Genomic DNA, 21,230 nt, shown 5'->3' with positions numbered 1-21,230 from the left:
TCCCAAATCCTTCCCATTATACGTAGACCGTAGATACTCTAGTGCTAATATAGGAGTATTTCTTCCAGTAGCTTTCCCACGTACGCTCGTCCTTTCCACGGTTCACGCGTATAAACTAGTATTCTAGGTTCCGCACGTCGTTACTAAGTTATTGGCTATCAAGATACTCGGCATAGCTATCAGGCCTATCGTATGTCACAGGCTATTCTCCTTTAATAGTTTCCACGATACGTCAGAGTTCCCTCATTTCATCCCTCATTCTATCGCTTTATTAGGCAAGTCGAATCAAGCGCCCGTCCTATTCGCGCAGTTCTATATTAAGCCGAAAAACTTCGTTATAGTACTATTCGATTCGTTCCTAGAGGAATAAAACACTAGGTCCGGGTCTTTCGATTCCTTAGGTGTCGGTTGTCTACGATCCATCCCGCCTCTACGTGACCGTGAAACCCCACTACCTCAAGGCTAGGAGAATCGAAACTGGCGGTGCATATTCTCCTGCCATGTCCCATTTGGCAAGACCTGTCTCTGGGTTCACAGTGACCAGTTCGGAGTACGGTGCTTGTTCGTCTTCACCGTCGCCGTTGTGTCCGAGACTGTCTGTGTCACTGTCCTTGTCTTCGTAGCTCGTAGCTGCTACTTCGGTGACGTTCTTGGTAGTTTTGTCGATATCCGCGATTTCTTTTCTAGGGACTAGCTTCTATTCTTTCTTCGGGCTCCGGCATTCTCGCTTATAGTGCCCTTTCTTTCTATAGTTATAGTAGGTAACATTAGACTTGTCTTTAGTTATCTTCTTCCGGTCCTGCTTCTACGCTATATCTATATCTATAGCTCTAGGGTGTGTCCCGTATAAGGTACTGACGTACGCTCGCTTTTTCTTGTCATTAGCCTTAACCGTGGTTCCATTCATTTGACCTCGTTTCTGCTGCTCTCGTGTATAGAGTCGATTATCGATTCTAATAGCCTACATGATGTATTCGTCTAGGGTCTTAGGCCGATCGTACTTGTATAGCTTGTCCTTAACCTTTTCCTTTAGGCCATTGTAGAACAATTGCATCAATGCCTTATTATTAAGCTGAGACTTAAGCATGTTCTGTCTAAACTATACGGCGTAGGAGGCTACTGACTTGGTCTGTCGGAGATTGGTAAGTCTTTCTTACGTATAAATCTTCTCGTCTTTATCGCCGAAAACCTTTCAAAGCTCTTCTTCGAAACGGTCGTAAGATCGGAAGACTGCCTATATAAACGCGTCTCGGTCATCTTCGTCTTCCTTAGTGAGATAGTCATTCCACGTAGGCTTAAACTATCTAAGTACCTTACCCTCTAGTCTCATAGCTACATAGAGGACTTTGGCTTTATCGTCCGGAAACTTGTCGTTATTAAGCCGGAAGTAGGATCAGAGGTTTATCAGGAATCCTACGAGATCTTCCTTGGTTCCTCCGTATTTGCCAGGTAGTTCGATCTTAATACGGCTCGCCTTAGCGGTCTCGAGCGCTTCGATTTTGGCGTAAGCCTCGTTAACCAACTTCTGCAAGTACTTTTCGCGATTCTCGAGTTCCTTGATTCGAGCTTAAGCAGCCTTATCTCTCTAGTCTAACTTCTAGATTTGCTGCTGGAGTTGACCAAGCTAAGCAAGCAGCTGTTCGGCCGTGACGTCGGTAGCCATGTCGATGTCGAGGTCGAAGTCTCCTCCGTTCTGAACCATGACAGAACAAAGGGAGTAGTAACAACGTGTGACGAACCCAACTCAGACTGCTTCTGAAAGGGTCCAGACGGAGGTAGGTTGAGTGGGACAAGCAGGCAGGTCGTCTAAGGGATTCGGTAAAGCCAAAGGGTTCATAACAACACTTAGAGTTGTCTCTCACAGTAATCAACAATGCTCGGTATAAGTACTGTGATTGTGATTGTTACCACTGGTGAACTCCTAGAGTCTACTATAACGAGTGACTATCTATATATTTATATAATCCTAGTGATCACTCCTGATCACGGTGATCGTAAGTGATCACATGGTGGTGATCACCCTGATCGCTGGTGAGCGTAGTGATCACTGTACTTCCTATGTTGTAATTGGTCCTTCCGTTCCTTTGGCTTGATTGGCCCGTCTGTACCGGTGGCCTAGGCGGCATCTGCATACATATTTCCGTGATATAAAGTCTCTAAGCGTTAGGCCGAGAGTGTTATTAATATATTATTAGAAAGTTATAGGTATACCTATAAGTCTAAAGGGATAGATAAGCCACTTGAAGAGGCTAAACCGGGTCCGAAATACTATCAAATATTTATAGCCCTCTATAATCTAGATATAGTAGAAGGCTGCCTAGACATCTAACTTTATAAACTACTTGGCTCTAGCTAGGGAGTAAAGCGTTTCCTTAATAAGTAAGAAGGGGTATTAATCTTGCTTTGTAATCTTATTCAGCGCTCGATGGTCGATATAGAACCTCTAACCTCTGTCTGCTTTCTTTACTAAGAGGATAGGGGCAGTGGCTAAAGAGGAGCTGGCTCGGATCTATCCCTTATCTAGTAAGTTAACGACTTACTTTTGGACTTCTAATAAATGATCCTATAGCATATTATAGAGAGGCCTCTAAAGGAGTTTAAGGATCTTTCTATCTAGGCCCTCTTTTAATTTGATATAATGATTGGCTATGCTACGATGTAGGGGAAGTCTATTAGCTTTCTCCTCATTAAAGAGGTTAGCAAAGTCGTAAAGTTTGTCTAGTAAGGTAACTTCTAACTCTATACTAGGCCTTAGTTAGGTGCCCCTATTCCTTATACCTTCTCTATTAAATTAGTATCTTAATTCTAGGATAGTTATTATTTCCCGGATACTAGTAACTAGAAAGGTATTAGAAGTCTTTTTCTTCTATACCCTCTAAACTATACCTATAAAGACTATACCTATAATTTAGGAGATTCCTATCTATCTCGACCATAAAGAGATCTTATAAATAAGTAATCCTAGTTATATCCTAATTTTAAGAATGCCTATATATATATCTAGTTTAACCTCCTAGTGTTCTATCTATAGAAGACCTAGTATAATGTTATATACAAGTCCTAAGACTATATAAAACGCGGCCTAACTCTCCTAGCCATCGATATCTATTGTAACGCGGGCTATCTAAGTGATCTTCTGGTCCTATTATAGCCTAATTATAGTCCTAAGAGTACGTACGATAGGCAAACTAATCTACTCGATTCCGAGCTTCTAGTATATTCTCTCGCTAATAACGCTATAGCTAGAACATCTACTATCTACTTAAGCGTTTATGAAGCTGGTGGAGTTAAAGAAGATTAAAATAAGAAAAGGAGGTCTATCTATTCTTCTACTAATCTCTATAAACTCGTCTTCTAGGTAGTCGTAGTCTTCTAGCCCCCTCGTAAGACTTTGCTCAGGGGCTACTCTTTTCCCTACTTACCGTCTTCTTTGTTAGATAGGTCGTCGTCTTCCTTCTAATCCTCGGCCTCTAAGGCATTAATGTCGGTTCTTAGCTAATTCTACTATACTAGCCTTAAAGTAAGGGCAAAGTGATACTTAGTAATAAAGTGACCCTTCTACCTATACTAGATATATACTCTAGCTACCTATTAGGTTATACGTACTTCTAGACTAATCTATTTCGCCTATAGGGCGTTACCTCTACATTTTTCTACCCTATCCTTATTAGATACCTTCCTCTATAGGTTAATATATAATAAGTTAATTCCGGTTATCGGTATATCTCCTTCCATATCCTTCTTTCTCTATAGTTTAGGTACTGCCTACCGCCCCTATATCTACTAATACTTGTCACTAAGCTAAAGAGCCTCGAGATCTATAGCAATCTTACAATATTTCTCGACTACCATTATATAATTATCCCAGGGAATTCCTCGTCCGACCGCTATATATTTAAGTTTTAGAGAGAGATATTATTATAATTTAATTAGGTATAGCTTGTCACTCTAAAGGAGACCGCCTGTCTTTAATAGCTTGGCCTTAAACCGAATAATAAAGGCAGTAAACGATTTATCGTCTCTCTATCAAAGGAATTCTAGTTCTAATAGGGCTACCGTCTTCTTATAAGGGTTAGAGAAGATGCTCTCGAGATATTAGAGGAACTTAGTTAGATTATACCTAACTTTTAGGCCTATAGATTTATAGTAGGCTATAACCCGAGTCTATACCTAGTATATAAGGTTTCTTTAGATAAAGACCTATTAGTCGTGATTAGAGCCAATAAAATCTCTATTAGCTATAAGGACGTATTCTATCGTACTCTTCTATACTACGAAGAGTTCCTTTTTACTATCGAAAGGTTGTCCGGTTAGGAGACGCTTCTACTACGGCCGCTAAGCTTTAAGGGGCACCCTAGCTAACTTAGGGGTTAGGATAGGTTAGGTTTAGAATGCTTGGAGAGTGTCAATCGTCGCGTTCTACTATTCTACTACTACTTAAAGGGAGCAGACAAGCTCCTGTAATTTTGCTAAGCCTGAGGGCCCGTATGCCATCGAATCCGTTATAACTACGTTATCGATAACTCCCTTAGGGAGTTACTGCTAGTAGGAAGGTAGTCGAAATATAATGTGCTAGCCTTATAGCAACTGTAGATAAGCGTATAATATTCTATTCGACTACCTTAAGGAGGAAAAAGAGGAAGAATACAAGAGTTATATAGAGGAGCGCCTTTTTAGTATATACGTATATGACCTAGGTAGGGCCCGGTTGGGCTCCAGGTTAGGTCCTAAGCGGGCCCTGACCGTGTACCCTACGAACGACCTATAAACGTCTCACGAACCAATTATATACGCTTGGGTAGGTCGGGTGGGTCCGGTCTGTTACTAGGTGGGTCTGGTCCGTTGCCGGGCAAAGCCTGGCATTGTTTAGCCTAGGTGAAGCCTGGGCCTGTGATAGTATTAACTTAATAGATAGGGCAGTACTTTATATAGTCCTATATATATCTAGTTTTTCTATTAATTACGATGCTATATAAGTTATATATTATCCTATTGGTTCCGAAATGATGCTTCTTATTATAGGCTAAGCTTAAGATATATTATATAAGGCTTAATAGAACGTATAGTATATATATACTATCTAGGCAAATATAGTAGAGGAGCTCGTTAACTAGGATAAACGGTAGCCTATAATACGAGAAAATAGTAATACCCTTATTATTAATAGTCTTATCCATATACTTGTTTTTAATAAGGTCCTTAATAATAGGGGTATACTTAGTATCTACCTTATAGCTATTAACGAACTTAGCCTTAAGTTTAGAATCTATCTATGCCTTAGCAAAGGCGAACCAAACGTCATCAAGTATAGCCAATCTATCTAATCGTTTAGAAGGTTTAGGGTCTCCTAATACGCTTAATCTACTTAATATATCTAGTATAAAGTTAAGCCTCCTAGGAAGATAGTAGACCTTAAGGTTATACTATAATAAGTAAATAGACGCGTTAATTAGGCGACGATTAGTACGATTAGTTAAGTTTATATCTAGGTTAGTTTATTCTATAATACTATATATAGTAGTATAGTTAGTTAGGACGATGACTAGTATACATGCTAAATAGACTATTATACATAGTTTACAAATTACCTACACTAGGTAAGCGACTTCCTACTTAGAAGGTCTATATTATATCTTAGCTTTCGTTAATAGTCGGCTTAGAAATATAACTAGTAGCACTTAGTTAGCTAGGATTGGTATACCTAGGCACTAGTTATATCTGTCGCGAGTGTAAAAGATTATAATACCAAATCCGCGTTTTAAATAGCCGTTAAGTTAAATATATAGCTATTTGTTAGGATTAAAGTAATAGAGAATAGTCGGGTTTTTGCAACAGATGACCTCTTACAGAGTAGCAAAAGACGCCTTTTCTTGCTTAGCTAGCTTAAAGGAAGTATAGCTATAGTAGCCTATCCTCCTAGTATAGTTTCTAACTTCTAGTTCGCTAATCTTATAGCTATATATAAGCAGGTTAGTCTTACATTTCTAGAGCGGCTTAGTAATCTTTATATAGTATAGAATCAAATGTCATAGGAAACTAGTAGCGCTTAAGTATTATTCTAGCGCTTTTAACGTATATAGGAAGGACAACTACTTAAATGCTTTAACATGCTAATCTATACTAGTAAGGCTAAGACTATCTATACGGAAGCTAAGTAGCTTAACGTTCGGGTAGCCGATATATGATTTAGTAGGCGAGATAGTGATATTCTTCTTCTAGAACAGGCTAAAGATCGTCTTTAAATGCCATATATAATCCTTAGCTATATCTAAGAAGATAACGATATCGTTAATAAACACGTAATAGTAAGAGGAATATAGTCGTAATAACTAATCTATAAACGGTTATATATATATAGGCAAATTATAGTATTCTATAAGCGCTATAGTCGGCTATTCTAGACTATAGGGACTTATTAGTATAAACCTATTATAATATAGAGGAAATATACCGAACTAATAGAAAAATGATATAGCGTCGATCACTATAATAAACTTCTTTGTATATAGAGCTATAATAATCTCTAACTCTAGTAGCAATAGGTAGTTATTAGGAACCGTAACCTTGTTTAGACTATATAGATCGATGATAATATGGCCCTTTATAACGCCTTTTACAATACGCCAGATTACAAAAACAGGATAGGCAAAAGGAGTAGCGTCCTTCGCGAACTATAGTTTACCCTGTTAATAGAGGGCGTCGAAGGTTTTGTCTAAGACTTCCTTATCTCTTTAGCTTAATAGGTATATACGGGAGCGTACTTTCTAGTGTTACTAGCCTTCTATAAGTAGCACTTTTATCTACTTATTCTATAGAATATTAATTAGACTAGTATCGTTCTAGAGTTATAGGAATTTATTGACTAAATCGGCGAACTACTTGGCTAGTTTTACGTTACCTATATATATAGATACTGTTATCGGTAACAATCTTAGGTAGGGACCCTGATATCTTTAATCCTAATGTAGAGTGCTTCTTAGGCATATATAGCTTACGTTCCGCTTTGCTAGTAACTTCGTTAGCGGCTTCTAGGATCGCTTCTAGCGAAATATCCTACGGTAGAAAAGGTTGAGATTGCTAGGCAAGTTAGAAGACAAAGTCGCTAACTAGAGTGTCGTCAGAGGCTGTAAATAAGGCTATAGGTATAGGTAGCTTTGTAGGGATATAACTACCTTCGAAGATTATACTCGAATAGCGGTTCAAATCAAAGGAAGTATTAACTAGTATAATGTCATAGTGGTTAGCGATTACTAACGTAGGGTTAACGTCGGTTACTATAGTAGACGTAGCTATCGTTAAAGTAGTAGTTACAATTACCATTATATAGAAAGCAATAGTCTACAAACAGGTAAAATAGCCACTATCTTCCATTTCTTCGATTCTTCTGACTAGGTGCCTGTGACGAACCTAGCTCAGACTTCTTCTAAAAGGGTTCAGACAAAGGTAGATTAAGCGGGACAGGCAGGCTAGTCGTCTGAGGGATTCGGTAAAGCCAAAGGGTTCATAACAACACTTAGAGTTGTCTCTTATAGTAGTTAGCAATACTTGGTAGGAGTACTGTGATTGTGATTGTTACCACTGGTGAACTCCCAGAGTCCACTATAACGAGTGACTATCTACATATATATATAATCCTAGGATCACTAGCGGTCGTGGTGATCCTCCGTACTAGCTTACCTGGCTCACGTTGTAAGCTAGTGATCCTCTGCTGGGATCATTTCTTGCCAAGTGTAATCCTGTCCTGATTAGTCTATCATTCTTTGGCTTGATTAGCCTATTTATATTAGTAGCCTAGGCGGTAGCTATATGTATATTTCTGTGACACGATGCCCTCCCTCCGAGGCTTTCGACCCGAAAGCCCTCTTTAGGTCGTTTCAAATAGCGCTAACATTCTTTTCTATGTATGCCTCGTAGTTTTCCCCTTTTTCTGTACTGCTAGTGGCTGACAAGATAGTAGATTATATCTCTAAGTGCCGATCTTCGAAATCCTAACAGCACGCCGTGCTTGCTTCTTTTATTAACTCCTCTAGCGTAGATGTCATACTGTGTTTATAGTGTTTTAAGTAGAACTTGGCTTGTTATATAGCGTCAGGCTCTTCTTACTATAGCAAGTATATACGTCGGGGTCATTCTTACGATGGTTCTGACGTAGCGTCTGCTTGTTTGTAGCCTGGTTATTGCCTTGATATTCGTGGCTAATCTTTTTATAGTGACGAAGATTATGTCTAAATAAAAACACGTAGAATAAGAAGAGGCCGATGCTAAAGAGGCCCTTTTCGTTCTTTAAACTTAACTTTAGACGGCTATTAGTCGATTAGCTCGTCTTCGTCGTTAGAAACGTTTCTTGAAGGAGTAGGGTTCCGAGCTTTTTCGTCGAGGTATATAGTCTCTAGAGGAAATAGAGGCAGAAGAACAGAGGTTATAGGATTCCGAGGCACGTATCATTAGTAACGTACGGTCCTAGGGTGCTAGTGTCCCATTTAACTAGTCCTCTTTAGGCCTAGATTTGTTAGAGGCCGACTTGGCCGTTTTGTCTAAGCTAGTGCCTATAGTCGATCCGGGTTCTGGCGATAGAACTATTCTAGTTTCTTAGGGCAGTTCAAATTCTTGACTAGTTCCTATAAGTTATCTTCCGGTCTAAAATCGAGCCACTTGACTAGGTACTATAGTTCCCCGTTGATAATACGTGAATCTAGAATTTCTTCGACGTCCTATTCTTCCTCTTCGTCCTCTGCTTCGGTATACGTAGCAACCTTAGCGTTTTTCGGTACTAGTTCGAGAAGTGAAATATAAAAAACATCTGTCTGTAGTCATATAGATAACGGTAACGATAGTCAATAGTTAGATGTTAAAATTTGTTCTTTGATAATGAAGGGTCCGACCTTCTTAAAGTCTAGCTTCGTGCTTGGTCGTTTGGTTCGTAAGTTTCGTACAACCAGATAGACTTTGTCTCCCCTCTCTAGGCAAGGTCCCTCAAGCCTATATTTGTCGTAGTAGTTCTTTATTCTGGTTCTGACAAACTCAAGTTCGTTTTTGAGCTTCTCGTATAGTACGTACATTTGTTCTACTTTGACTACTGCTCTTAGCACTATGACCTCTAGTCCTTGCCTAAGGTCTGCTTTATATCCGTAGTTTACGAAGAACGGTATAACTTTGGTCGTTTCCGTTAGCGTCGTATTATAAGCGAGTTATACCATTAGTAACAACATGACCTAGTCGTCTTGCTAATAGTTGACGTAAGAGTAGAGGTACTGCTTAATAACTTGGTTTAGTCGCTCCATTTGTCCGTTAGTCTATAGGTGATATGCCGTTAACAGCTTGCTATTGACGCCTAATCGTTGTATTAACGTTTGCTAGAACTTTAATACGAACTTAGTGTCCCTATCGGTAATCTATTCCTATAGCTAAGCGTATACTGATATGACTTGCCGCTAGATCACGTCTGCTAGCTGTTTAGCTATCTAGGACTCCTTATAGGGAAAGAAGTATACCTATTTAGTCAGGTAATCTACTATAATAAGAATATTATCGTAGATTACCCCTATAGCCGTATCCTTAGATTCTAGCAGCTTCGTAATAAAGTCTATTATAACTAAACTCTATAGTTTATCGGCTATTAGTAGTAGCTAAAGTAGCCTATACGGCTTATATCGTACCGTTTTGCTTCGATTATAGATGTCGTAGCTCCGTACGACTTCCTTAACTCGTGTCGTTAACTATAGAAAGTCGTAGTATTTCTTGACTTGTACGACAGTCTTCGTAACTCCTTTGTATCCTCCGAGTTTCGACTTGTAGAGTTCTCGAATCATTCATAGCTATTAATCTTTGTCGTAGATATACGCTTTGCCTCGGTACTAGAGTTTCCCGTCTTTTTCTTTCACTTTATTAGGTACCACTAGTCCGGGTGTTGCTTAATATTATGCCTTGTTAATCCTTTCTTCTCGAAAGATTACGTAACATTCTAGGAACGAGTCAAGTGGATTGTCTTCTACGGGTATCTACGTTTCGTAATATAGCGTTCCGTCTATTCGTTCCTTAAATAACAGTGGCGTTGTTTCCGTTTATCCTTCTATATAATCCGTTCGTCGGCTTAAGGCGTCTGCTTGTACGTTCTCTTTGCCCTTTTTGTAGCAGATCTCAAAATTAAATTCTATAAGGAATTCTGCCTATTATATTTATCGTCCGTTAAGCTCCTTTATAGTCGTAAAGTATCGCAAATTCTTATGATCTATATATACTTATACTAGTTTAATCGTGCTACTAAGGTATAGTTGCTATTCTTTGAAAGCTTTGATAATCGCAAGTAGTTCCTTGTCATAGATCGGATAATTAAGATATGGTCTATCAAGCTTCTTTAAAAAGAAGGCTATAGGATGTAGCTTCCCTTGTTTGTCTTGTTATCCTAATTGTCCTCCGATGGCGTAGTCTAAAGCGTCCGTTTCTACCTTAAATGGCTTCTTAGGGTCTGGTAGTACTAGTATTAGATCTTTAGTAATGGCGTCACGGATCTACGTAAATGCTTGCTCGTGTCGCTCTTCCTATCGAAATTTAGCGTTCTTCTTAGTAAGTTCGTATAAAGGTTGTACGATCGCTCTAAAGTTCCTAATAAATATCCGGTAGAAGTTTGTAAACCCGATAAAACTTCGTACTTCCATAGCTAACGTCGGTCATAGCCAATCCTTTGGCTTCGACTTTTAAAGGTTCTATCCGGATTTGTCCTAGGGATATCTCGTATCCTAAAAACACCATTTTCCTAACATGGAATTCGCTCTTTTCCTTATTAACTAATAGTTTATACATATATAGCGTATCTAGCACTGCTCTTACATACTTCCGGTGTTTATCTATTGTTTTGGAGAAGATAAGTATATTGTCGAGATAATATACCACAAATTTGTTAAGAAAGGATCGGATAGCTTGATTAATCAGGGCTTGAAACGTTGCTAGCGCGTTCGTAAGTCTAAATAGCATGACAAGGTACTCGTAATAGCTATAGGGTGTCCTAAAGGCCGTTTTCTACTCGTCGTCTTCTTTGATCCGTATATAGTTATAGGCCAATAGCAAGTCAAGACACGTAAAATATTAGGCTCCTGCTAACTAATCTCGGAGCTGTGAGATTAGCGGTAACGGGTATCGGTTTTTCACGGTCTATTCGTTAAGTTACCAATAGTCGACGTATAACTATAGCTTTCTATCTTTCTTAGGCATAAATAGAATTAGGTAGCCTGCTAGCAATGTCGATAGGCGGATATGTCCTCTTTAAAGGTTCTCCTCTAAGTATCGCTTAAGTTCTTCGTTCTATATCTAGCTCGTATGATAAATCTTAAAGAACTTTAGTTATACTCCTTCCTTAAGCTTAATCTCGTAATCCTATAGGCCGTGCTCTGGTAATCCTTCTAGATACTTCGGTTCGAATGCTAGGTGTCCTTTATATTCCTTTAGTACTTTCCTAGTCTTGTCTTGTTTCTCGATTTTCTAATAGTATACGAACTTGGTTCTATCTATAGCAATGCTAGCGATTTCTCCTGTCTTAACCTACTACTCTAGTTATAATGCTCTACATTCGTTAACGGAGAGAACAGCTACCGGCGGTTCAGCTCGTTCCTCCTATTGTAACGTCAGTATTGTTATACCGCTTCTTCTAGAGTCCGTAGTAGTCTGCCTACTACTGTCCGTCTCTTACGGTAGATCTGTAGGATATGCCTTCCCCTGAGCATCGTCTGCTTGCGATCCTTGCGTACTTCCCATCTCGCTAGTCAAATACGACTCCGTTTGGGGTCATAGGTAGCTACTATTCTTCTAGCTAATGTCTAGGTCGTAGTCTTTATACTATAGTAATCCTAATATCATGTCTTTGTCATTGCCTATGTCTATAATACTAAATATAACTATTATAGTCTTCCCTACTATAGTGATATCAATCGGTTTAGTCTCCCTACGTACCTATTATGTCGGAAATAGCCCTTTGACTATGCTATACTTCTGCTTCATTCTCTAGGGTATCTGTAGCTAATTTACAAGCGTCGGCGAAATCAGGTTTATCTCTGCTCTACTATCTACTAGTACAAGCATTTCATGCTATTTCTATTATACTGTTATCTATAATCGCTTGTCTTACCGCCGTCATCTAAAGATTATAGCAATTTCCTATGTTTCTACTAGGAGGTCTCGATATAGTAGTCTTTTACACTAGTTCCTCCTATGCTACGCTACTACTCGCCGCTATATAGTCGTTAATAGTTTTCGGGCCCCTTAAAGGGCCCTGACCCATTTTCTAGGTCAGTGCTAACCTCTTTGGTTATTTGGCTAATAGTGGCTTTGTCGATCGTGTTCATTTCTGTAAGCCATTGAGTGCTTGTAGCTTCCTACCATTAGGTCCGTTCTACTTTTCATCATATATGCTATAGCTTTATCTAAAGCTCCTAGATTCGTAATTTCTTTTTGTCCGCGTAATAGAGGTAATCGTTACTTCGGCACAAGTCCTATATGTCTCGTCTAGTTCCGTAGTACCTAGGCTAGGCTCGTCTTGGAACTATCGTAATGCCTTCTAGATCGCGGGCTTCGATCTTCTAGAGCAATTCGGCCGCTCTGTTTCCTATATCATAGACCTATTCCATAGGGTAGAGGCTCCTATCCTCATTTCCTTGTCAGGTCGGCTAGTGATTATTTTCGAATTTGTCGTGAAAGTGGTATTAGCATTTATATAACATATATTAGAACTAGGGCACTTGTATATGTGCCTCGTATTACAGGTATAGTCGTATAGCATTGCCTAGAAGGTATTAGAACTCTTTTCCAAATCCTTCCCACTATATATAGGCTATAGGTACTCTAATGCTAAGGTAGGAGTGTTTCTTCTAGTAGTTTTCCCACGTACGCTCTTCTTTTCCGCGATTTACGTATATAAACTGGTACTCGGGGTTCTATACGTCGTGGCTAAGTTACTAATTGTCAAAATGCTCAGTATAGCTGTCGGGCCTATCGTATGTCATAGGCTATTCCCCTCTAATGGTTTCCACGATACGTCGGAGTTCCCTTATCTCGTCCCTTATTCTATCGCTCTACTAGGTAAGTCGAATCAAGCATTTATCCTATTCGCGTAGTTCCGTATTAAGCTAGAAAACTTCATTATAGTACCATTTAATTTGTTCCTAGAGGAATAGAACATTAGGTCTAGGTCTTTCGATTCCTTAGGTATCGGTTATCTACGATCTATCCCGCCTCTAGGTGACTATAAAACCCTACTATCTCAAGGCCGGGAGAATCGAAACTGGCGGTATATATTCTCCTACCATATCCTATTCGGCAAGACCTGTCTCTAGGTCTACAGTGACCAGTTTGGAGTACGGTGCTTGTTTGTCTTTACTATTGTCATCATGTCCGAGACTATCTATATTACTACCTCTGTCTTCGTAGCTTGTAGCCACTACTTTGATAACGTCCTTAGTAGTTTCGTCGATAGCCGTAATTTCCTTCCTAGGGGTTAGTTTCCATTCTTTCTTTAGGCTTTAGCATTCTCGCTTATAGTACCCTTTCTTTCCGTAGTTATAGTAGGTAGCATTAGACTTGTCTTTAGTTATCTTCTTCTAGTCCTGCTTCTACGTTACGTCTATATCTATAGCTCCGGGGTATATCCTATACGAGGTACTAACATATACTCGCTTTTTCTTATTATTAGCCTTAACTATAGTTCTATTTATTTGTCCTCGTTTTTACTACTCTCGTATATAGAGTCGATCATCGATTCTAATGGCCTATACGATATATTTGTCTAGGGTCTTAGGCCGATCGTACTTATATAGCTCGTCTTTGACCTTTTCCTTTAAGCCATTATAGAATAGTTATATTAATACCTTGTCGTTAAGCTAAGACTTGAACATGTCCTATCTAAACTATATAGTATAGGAGGCTACTAACTTAGTCTATCGGAGATTAGTAAGTCTTTCTTACATATAAATCTTCTTATCTTTGTCACTAAAAACCTTCCGAAGCTCTTCTTTAAACCGGTCGTAGGACCAAAAGACTACCTATATAAACGTATCTCGGTCGTCTTCGTCTTCCTTAGTGAGATAGTCGTTCCATGTAAGCTTGAACTATTTGAGTGCCTTGCCCTCTAATCTTGTAGCTACGTAGAGGACTTTGGCTTTATTATCTAGAAACTTGTCATTATTAAGCCGGAAGTAGGATTAGAGGTTTGTCAGGAATCCTACAAGATCCTCCTTAGTTCCTCTATATTTGCTAGGTAGTTCGATCTTAATACGGCTTACTTTAGCAGTCTCGAGCGCTTCGATTTTAGTATAGGCCTTGTTAACTAGTTTCTGCAAGTACTTTTCGCCGTTCTCAAGTTCCTTAATTTAGGCTTAAGTAACCTTATCTCTCTAGTCTAACTCCTAGATCCGCTGCTAGAGTTGACCAAGCTAGGCAAGCAGCTGTTCGGCTGTGACATTGGTAGCCATGTCGATGTCGAGGTCAAGGTTACCTCCGTTCTAAACTATAATAGAACAAAGGGAGTGGTAATAACGTATGACAAACCTAGCTTAGACTTCTTCTAAAAGGGTTTAGACGAAGGTAGATTAAGTGGGACAGGCAGGCTAGTCGTCTAAGGGATTTGGTAAAGCTAAAGGGTTTATAACAACACTTAGAGTTATCTCTTATAGTAGTTAGCAATGCTTGGTAGGAGTACTGTAATTATAATTATTACCACTGGTAAACTCCCAGAGTCCACTATAACGAGTGACTATCTATATGTATATATAATCCTAGGATTACTAGTGGTCGTGGTGATCCTCCGTACTGGCTCACCTGGCTCACGTCGTGAGCTAGTGATTCTCTGCTGGGATCATTTCTTGCTAAGTGTGATCTTGTCTTGATTGGTCTATCATTCTTCGGCTTGATTAGCCTGTTTGTGTCAGTGGCCCAGGCGGCAGCTGCATGTATATTTCCGTGACAGTGCCTCTTTAGGATATATAGCGTTCTATGTATAGTATTTTCAATAGGTATAACCTTTAGGGTCTTTATATCTATAACAAAGTTATAGATGGCTATATAAGCTAAGTTAAATATAAAGGTACGACCTACTAGGAAAGGCTTATACTTAATAGGCACCATTACCTATTAGTTAGGTAAGAGAGTGATTTCGCGAGTGGTTTTAACTTTCTATATGTAAGGTATAGAGTATATATATATAGAAAAAGGAAGACAGAAGTTAAATAACTGCAATTTGACTTCTTTATAATAGTAATCGATATTCGCGTTATAGGAATCTAGGAATTCGTTACCTATCAAAAGATTCGGTGCTAGAGAGTCGATAACTTACGCCGTATAGGTAAACTTAGCTAGGGTAGGAGTACCGTTTTCTATACCTGGTAAGTAGATATCAAATGACGCCTATTTATTGAGGCTTAACATAGCGTTTCTTACGCCTTTAACCTTACCTTTACGTCGTTCGATTTAGTAGTTCAATCGCTATAGGAACGTACCGTCGATCAGGGAGCGGCTAGCGCTGGGATCTAGGTATACTTCTATAGCTTCGCGATCTATAGGTTTATAGTATACCCTAATATATAGATAAGTATATCCTAGCGGTAAACTATGGTAGTTAGGCATATACCTGGGAGGTACGTCCCTAACCTAGCACGCTTTTACTATAATGTCTATAGTTAGTATATTTATAGCTTGGTACGCGTTTTCTAGTAGCAAAGCAGGTAGATCTGACTACCTACTAGGAGTTCCTAGTAGGCGGCAAATGTTACCAGATTTAGCATTTTCGTATGCCTTTAGATGCCGGAAGAGAGCGTTTCGCGTCTCTAGAGTGATATTATAGAAACTATAGGTATAACAAGCCAAGTCTAAAGATTAGCTTTGTAATTATAGACTAAAGGAAGAGGACTAGTTCTATAGTATCGCTTAGCGTAAGTATATAGTTCGATATACAAGCTAAAGGATTTATAGCACTTATAGTAAGTAAGTTATAAGTCTAGAACGAGGTATATGATACTAGTATTACTATCCGAAGATTTAGATCTAGATTTAGGAGTACTTTTACTTAACTACGCGTTAGATTAATCTAGCTCGGAGCTATTACTAGCTTCTTTAGTAAAGTTAGTATAGTTATAATATTCCTTTTACTAGCAGTTATCATTACGAAACCTGACCTGCTTTTGGCTACGATTGCCTTGCTTATAGCAATCCTAGTCGTAGTAATCCTAGTTATAGCAATCCTAGTTATAGTTACGGTCAAATCTATAATTATAATTAAACCTACAATTACGGTCAAATCTATAGTTATACTAGTTATATTTGGAAGACTTGTTATATCTATAGCCGAATTGTCAAGGTTAATTAGTATTATAGTATATAGGCTTATATAAGCCCCTATTATTAGCCTTAGGAAACTCTACCTTACTATTTATGGATAACCTTTTCTATGGATATAGGTAGTAGTCAAGAGCGGCTGCTAGAACGATAGATCGAGACTACTTAATATACTATATATATATACTAAATAAGGAGTATTACTAGGGAAGATCTAAATATTACTTGATATTAAGCTAGTGCTAACCCTCTAGAGCACTACTTAGCACCTCTAGAACCAAACCTCTATCTGGTCAAATAGGGAGGAGCTTTAGCTTAAAATGTCTAGGGCATCCAAGTATTCACGGCCATAGTAGGCAAGTCCGGCCATTCGGATAGTAACGGTAATAGAGGTAGAGGTGGCGATAGTGATGTCCCTCTAGATAGACGTAGAAGAGTCTACTTATATAGAAAAGGATATCCCTAACTTATAAAAGAAAGAAAAACCGCATCCTGTTACTCGGATCTATTAGAGCAAACGAGTGTTAAAAGCTATTTATTATCCTTATCTATCTATCTAGTGCCCTTAGATATATAATCCCTATTTATACCTATTATATATAATAAAGCTCTATAGAATCGGAAAAATAAATCTATACCTTATATCCCTCTAGTCATATTAAGAACTTCTAGCCTTAGTCTATACTTCCCCTTCGAATTTGCCTAAGGCTTCTACTAGCAAATTTGTACCCAAAACCTTACTTACGTTTCTTACGACGCCTTGCCTACCTAGCTTTATTATTACCTTTAGGTAAGGGCTATTTCTTAGACGCCTAACGCCTTTACTAGGCTTCTACTTTAGTATCTAATATATCCTAGCCTATAAACTATAGAGGGTACTTAGGAACTAGCTTAAGATCTTTAGGCCCTAAACGTTCGAATAGTAAGGGCCAAGTCTATTTGGCTAGATTATCGCTAGGGTAATGCCGACAAGCCTGTCCTTTCTTAGTAGCTTAGGTCAAGCGTATCTCCTATATCTATACCGGCTTACTTAGCTTCGTCTTAGTCTAACTAGGTAGCTATTATATTACTAAAGGTACCTACTTAACTAGTTACTACTACTATAACCTTAAAGGCTTTCTTTATCCTTTTATAGCTATAAGTTACTCCTTTACCTATTTTACTACGTGCTAGTAAATAGCTATCCTTAGCTTATAAAGATACTCGAGCGCCTATTAAAGTAGCTAAGGTAGCCTAAGTCCCTTAGGTGCCTTGCTAAGGAACCATTAGACTATATTGTCTAGGGGAACCTAGCGATCTTTCTTTATAACTAGTTACTTCTTTATCGGCAATAGGTTATCTTCTCTTTTCTCTATCTAGATAGAGATAACTAATTTTGCCTATTGTAGCTATAGCTATAGCTATAGAACTAGTAGCCTGTAAAGTAGCTTATCTATAGGCTACCTAGGTAGTTAATAGGGACTAATATCCCCTTAAGGATTCTTTGGCTTTTCTAGCTAAAGGGAGCTATTAGGTAGATAACCTAGAGCCATTTAGATTGTTCTAAGCTAGAGTATTAATATCTTGTTCTTAGCCTCCATCACTTTTAGCCTTATATATAGATAGCCTTTCTACTAGGGGAGCTTAAGCTATACCTTATCTCCCTATTATATCTCCTAAAAGTAGAAGTAATAGAACTTAACGACCTAGACCCTATATTCCTACTAGCCCTTTTGCTTTAATATCGCCTATATTATTAGCTAATATATATGGCCTCTAGGTAATAGAAAAAGAAAGCTAGGGTAAATGACCTTATTTTATAAAGTCTTAAATAGATTTTTTCGACTCTACTTATTAGAAAGATAAAAGTCTATATAATAGAGATAAGATTCTATCTAGTTATATATGACTATAGCCTAGTATAATCATCGTAAGTAGCAAAGGATTACCTAGAATCGTTTTCTAGCTATATCCTTCTATTTTCGTGGGGATAATACTAACTACTTAGGCTTTAAGTCGCTAATAGCCTCTAGAAAGATATAGATATATAACTTATAAACTATCAATATATACTAAAGTGGATTTAGAAGGTCGTAACTATTTAGGTATTCCTTCCTTAATATAAGCCCTTTAATATTATATAGGCTTATAGTAATATTATACTAATATAGATTAAAGTATATCTTCCCTTAGCTATATAGCCCAATATATAAAGGAAATAGGTAACTAATAGTCTATTTATTAATTTTAAGACTAAGACTTATAAGCTATTCTAGCCTTCTAGCTATTACTTCTCTAAGATAGGAAATAGGCCTAATATATAGTTTATTAAAGAGCTTTTAGGTATTACTACTCCCTAGGTAGTTAGTAACTTCTTCCCTTAGAACCTATCACGAGCCAACTATATACCGCGACCCAGTAGGGTGTAGCAGGCTAAATGAGCCACTAATCAGGAAGGGCACGAAGCGAGGCTGACATAGGATCGCTAGGGAGCGCGGGCTACCACGGGCAAACAATTGCCAAAAAGGGAAAGATAGCAGAGGATAGCTAGCTACCGAAGGCAATCTAAGGACAGGATAGAAGGGGACCATAAGCGACCGATGGAAGTATATATATATATAAATAGTCACTCGTTATAGTAGACTCTAGGAGTTTACTAGTGATAGTAACCCTTATAATTACAGTACTTATACTAAGCATCGTTGTTAACTACTATAAGAGATAACTCTAGTGTTGTTATAAACCCTTTAGCTTTACCGAAATCCCTTAGACGACTTGCCTACTTGTCCTACTTAATCTACCTTCGTCTAAACCCTTTTAAAAGAAGTCTAAGTTAGGTTCGTCATATATTGCTATTACTCCCTTTGTTCTATTATGGTTTAGAACGGAGGTAACTTCGACCTTGACATTAATATAGCTACTAACATTATAGCTAAATAGCTGCTTACCTAGCTTGGTTAACTCTATTAGCGAATCTGGGAGTTAGACTACAGAGACAAGGCTACTTAAGCTTGAATTAAGGAACTCGAGAACGGCGAAAAGTACTTATAGAAACTAGTTAATAAGGCCTATACTAAAATTAAGGCACTTGAGGGCGCCAAAGCGAGTCATATTAAGATCGAACTACCTAGCAAATATAGAGGAACTAAGGAAGATCTCGTAGGATTCCTAACAAACCTCTAATCCTACTTCTGGCTTAATGACGACAAGTTTCTAGACGATAAAGCTAAAGTCCTCTATATAGCTACGAGACTAGAGGGCAAGGTACTTAGATGGTTTGAGCCTATATAGAACGACTATCTCACTAAGGAAGACGAAGATAACCAAGATATATTTATATAAGCAGTCTTTTAATCCTATAACCGTTTTGAAGAAGAGCTTTAGAAGGTTTTTAGCGATAAAGACAAGAAGATTTATATATAAAAAAGACTTGCTAATCTCTAATAGACCAAGTTAGTAGCCTCCTATATTATATAGTTTAGACAGGACATACTTAAGTCTTAGCTTAATGATAAAGTATTAATATAACTATTCCATAATAGCTTAAAGGAAAAGGTCAAAGATAAACTATATAAGTATAATCGGCCTAAGACTCTAGATAAATATATTATATAGGCCATTAGAATCGATAATTAACTCTATATATAAGAGTAGTAGAAACGAGGTTAAATAAATAGAACTATAGTTAAGGCTAATAATAAAAAAAAGCAAATATATATTAGTACCTCATATAAGATATACCCTGGAGCTATAGATATAGATATAGTATAGAAGCAAGACTAGAAGAAGATAACTAAAGATAAGTCTAATATTACCTACTATAACTATAGAAAGAAAGGGTACTATAAGTAAGAATGTTAAAGCCTAAAGAAAGAGTAGAAGACAATCCCTAGAAAGGAAATTACGGCTATTAACGAAACTACCAAGGACATTATTAAAGTAACGGCCACAAGCTACAAAGATAAGGGCAGTGACACAGACAGTTTCGGACACGATGGCAATGGTAAAGACGAATAAGCACCGTACTCCGAACTGGTTACTATAGACCTAGAGATAGGTCTTGCCGAATAGGATACGGCAGGAGAATATACATCGCCAATTTCGATTCTCCTAGCCTTAAGGTAGTAGGGTTTTACGGTTATGTAGAGGTAGGATAGATTATAGATAACCGATACCTAGGGAATCGAAAGACCTAGACCTAATGTTCTATTCCTCTAGGAACGAATTAAATAGTACTATAATGAAGTTTTCTAGCTTAATATAGAACTACGTAAATGGGATAGACGCTTGATTTGACTTATCTAGTAGAGTAATAAGATAAGGGATAAGATAAGAGAACTCTAATATATTATAGAAACTATTAAAGGAGGATAGCCTATAATATATGATAGGCCTGATAGCTACGCCGAGTACCTTGATGACTAGTAACTTAGTAACGACGTACGGAACTTAGAATACTGGTTTATATGCGTGAATCGCGGAAAAGACAAGTATATATAGGAGAGCTATTAGAAGAAATATTCCTACTATAGTATTAGAGTACCTACGGTCTATATATAATAGGAAGGATTTAGAAAAGAATTCTAATACCTCCTAGGCAACACTATACGACCATATCCTTAATACGAGGCATATATATAAGTGCCCTAGTTTTAATATATAGTATATAGATACTAATACTACTTCTATAACAAATTCGAAAATAATTACTAGCCGACCTGACAAGGAAATGAGGACAGAAGCTTATATCCTATAGAATAGGTCCATAATATAGGAAATAGAGCAGCCGAATTGCTCCAGAAGATCAAAGCCTGCGATCTAGAAGGCATTATAATAGTTCCAAAACGAGCCTAGCCTAGGTACTATGGAATAGGACAAGATATATAGAACTCGTGCTAGAGTAACGATTACCTCTATTACGTAGATGAAAAGAAATC

General features: G+C 38.0%; 1 protein-coding gene across 1 annotated transcript; it reads right to left on the bottom strand.

The window, feature by feature from the left end:
* Window positions 1–451: 451 nt before the first annotated feature.
* Window positions 452–1,702, bottom strand: MYCTH_2129393 (uncharacterized protein; the record flags this gene model as incomplete). The annotated part of the gene is made up of 2 exons (XM_003665497.1): window positions 452–649; window positions 1,652–1,702. The coding sequence occupies 2 exons, from the start codon at window positions 1,700–1,702 to the stop codon at window positions 452–454; spliced, it is 249 nt and encodes an 82-aa protein (XP_003665545.1).
* Window positions 1,703–21,230: the final 19,528 nt, after the last annotated feature.

This window comes from Thermothelomyces thermophilus, chromosome 5 (assembly GCF_000226095.1).
Source record: "Thermothelomyces thermophilus ATCC 42464 chromosome 5, complete sequence".
Classification (NCBI taxonomy): Eukaryota; Fungi; Ascomycota; class Sordariomycetes; order Sordariales; family Chaetomiaceae; genus Thermothelomyces; species Thermothelomyces thermophilus.
The sequence above is the reverse complement of the archived record's forward strand: the minus strand, read 5'-3'. Positions and strand labels throughout refer to the sequence as shown.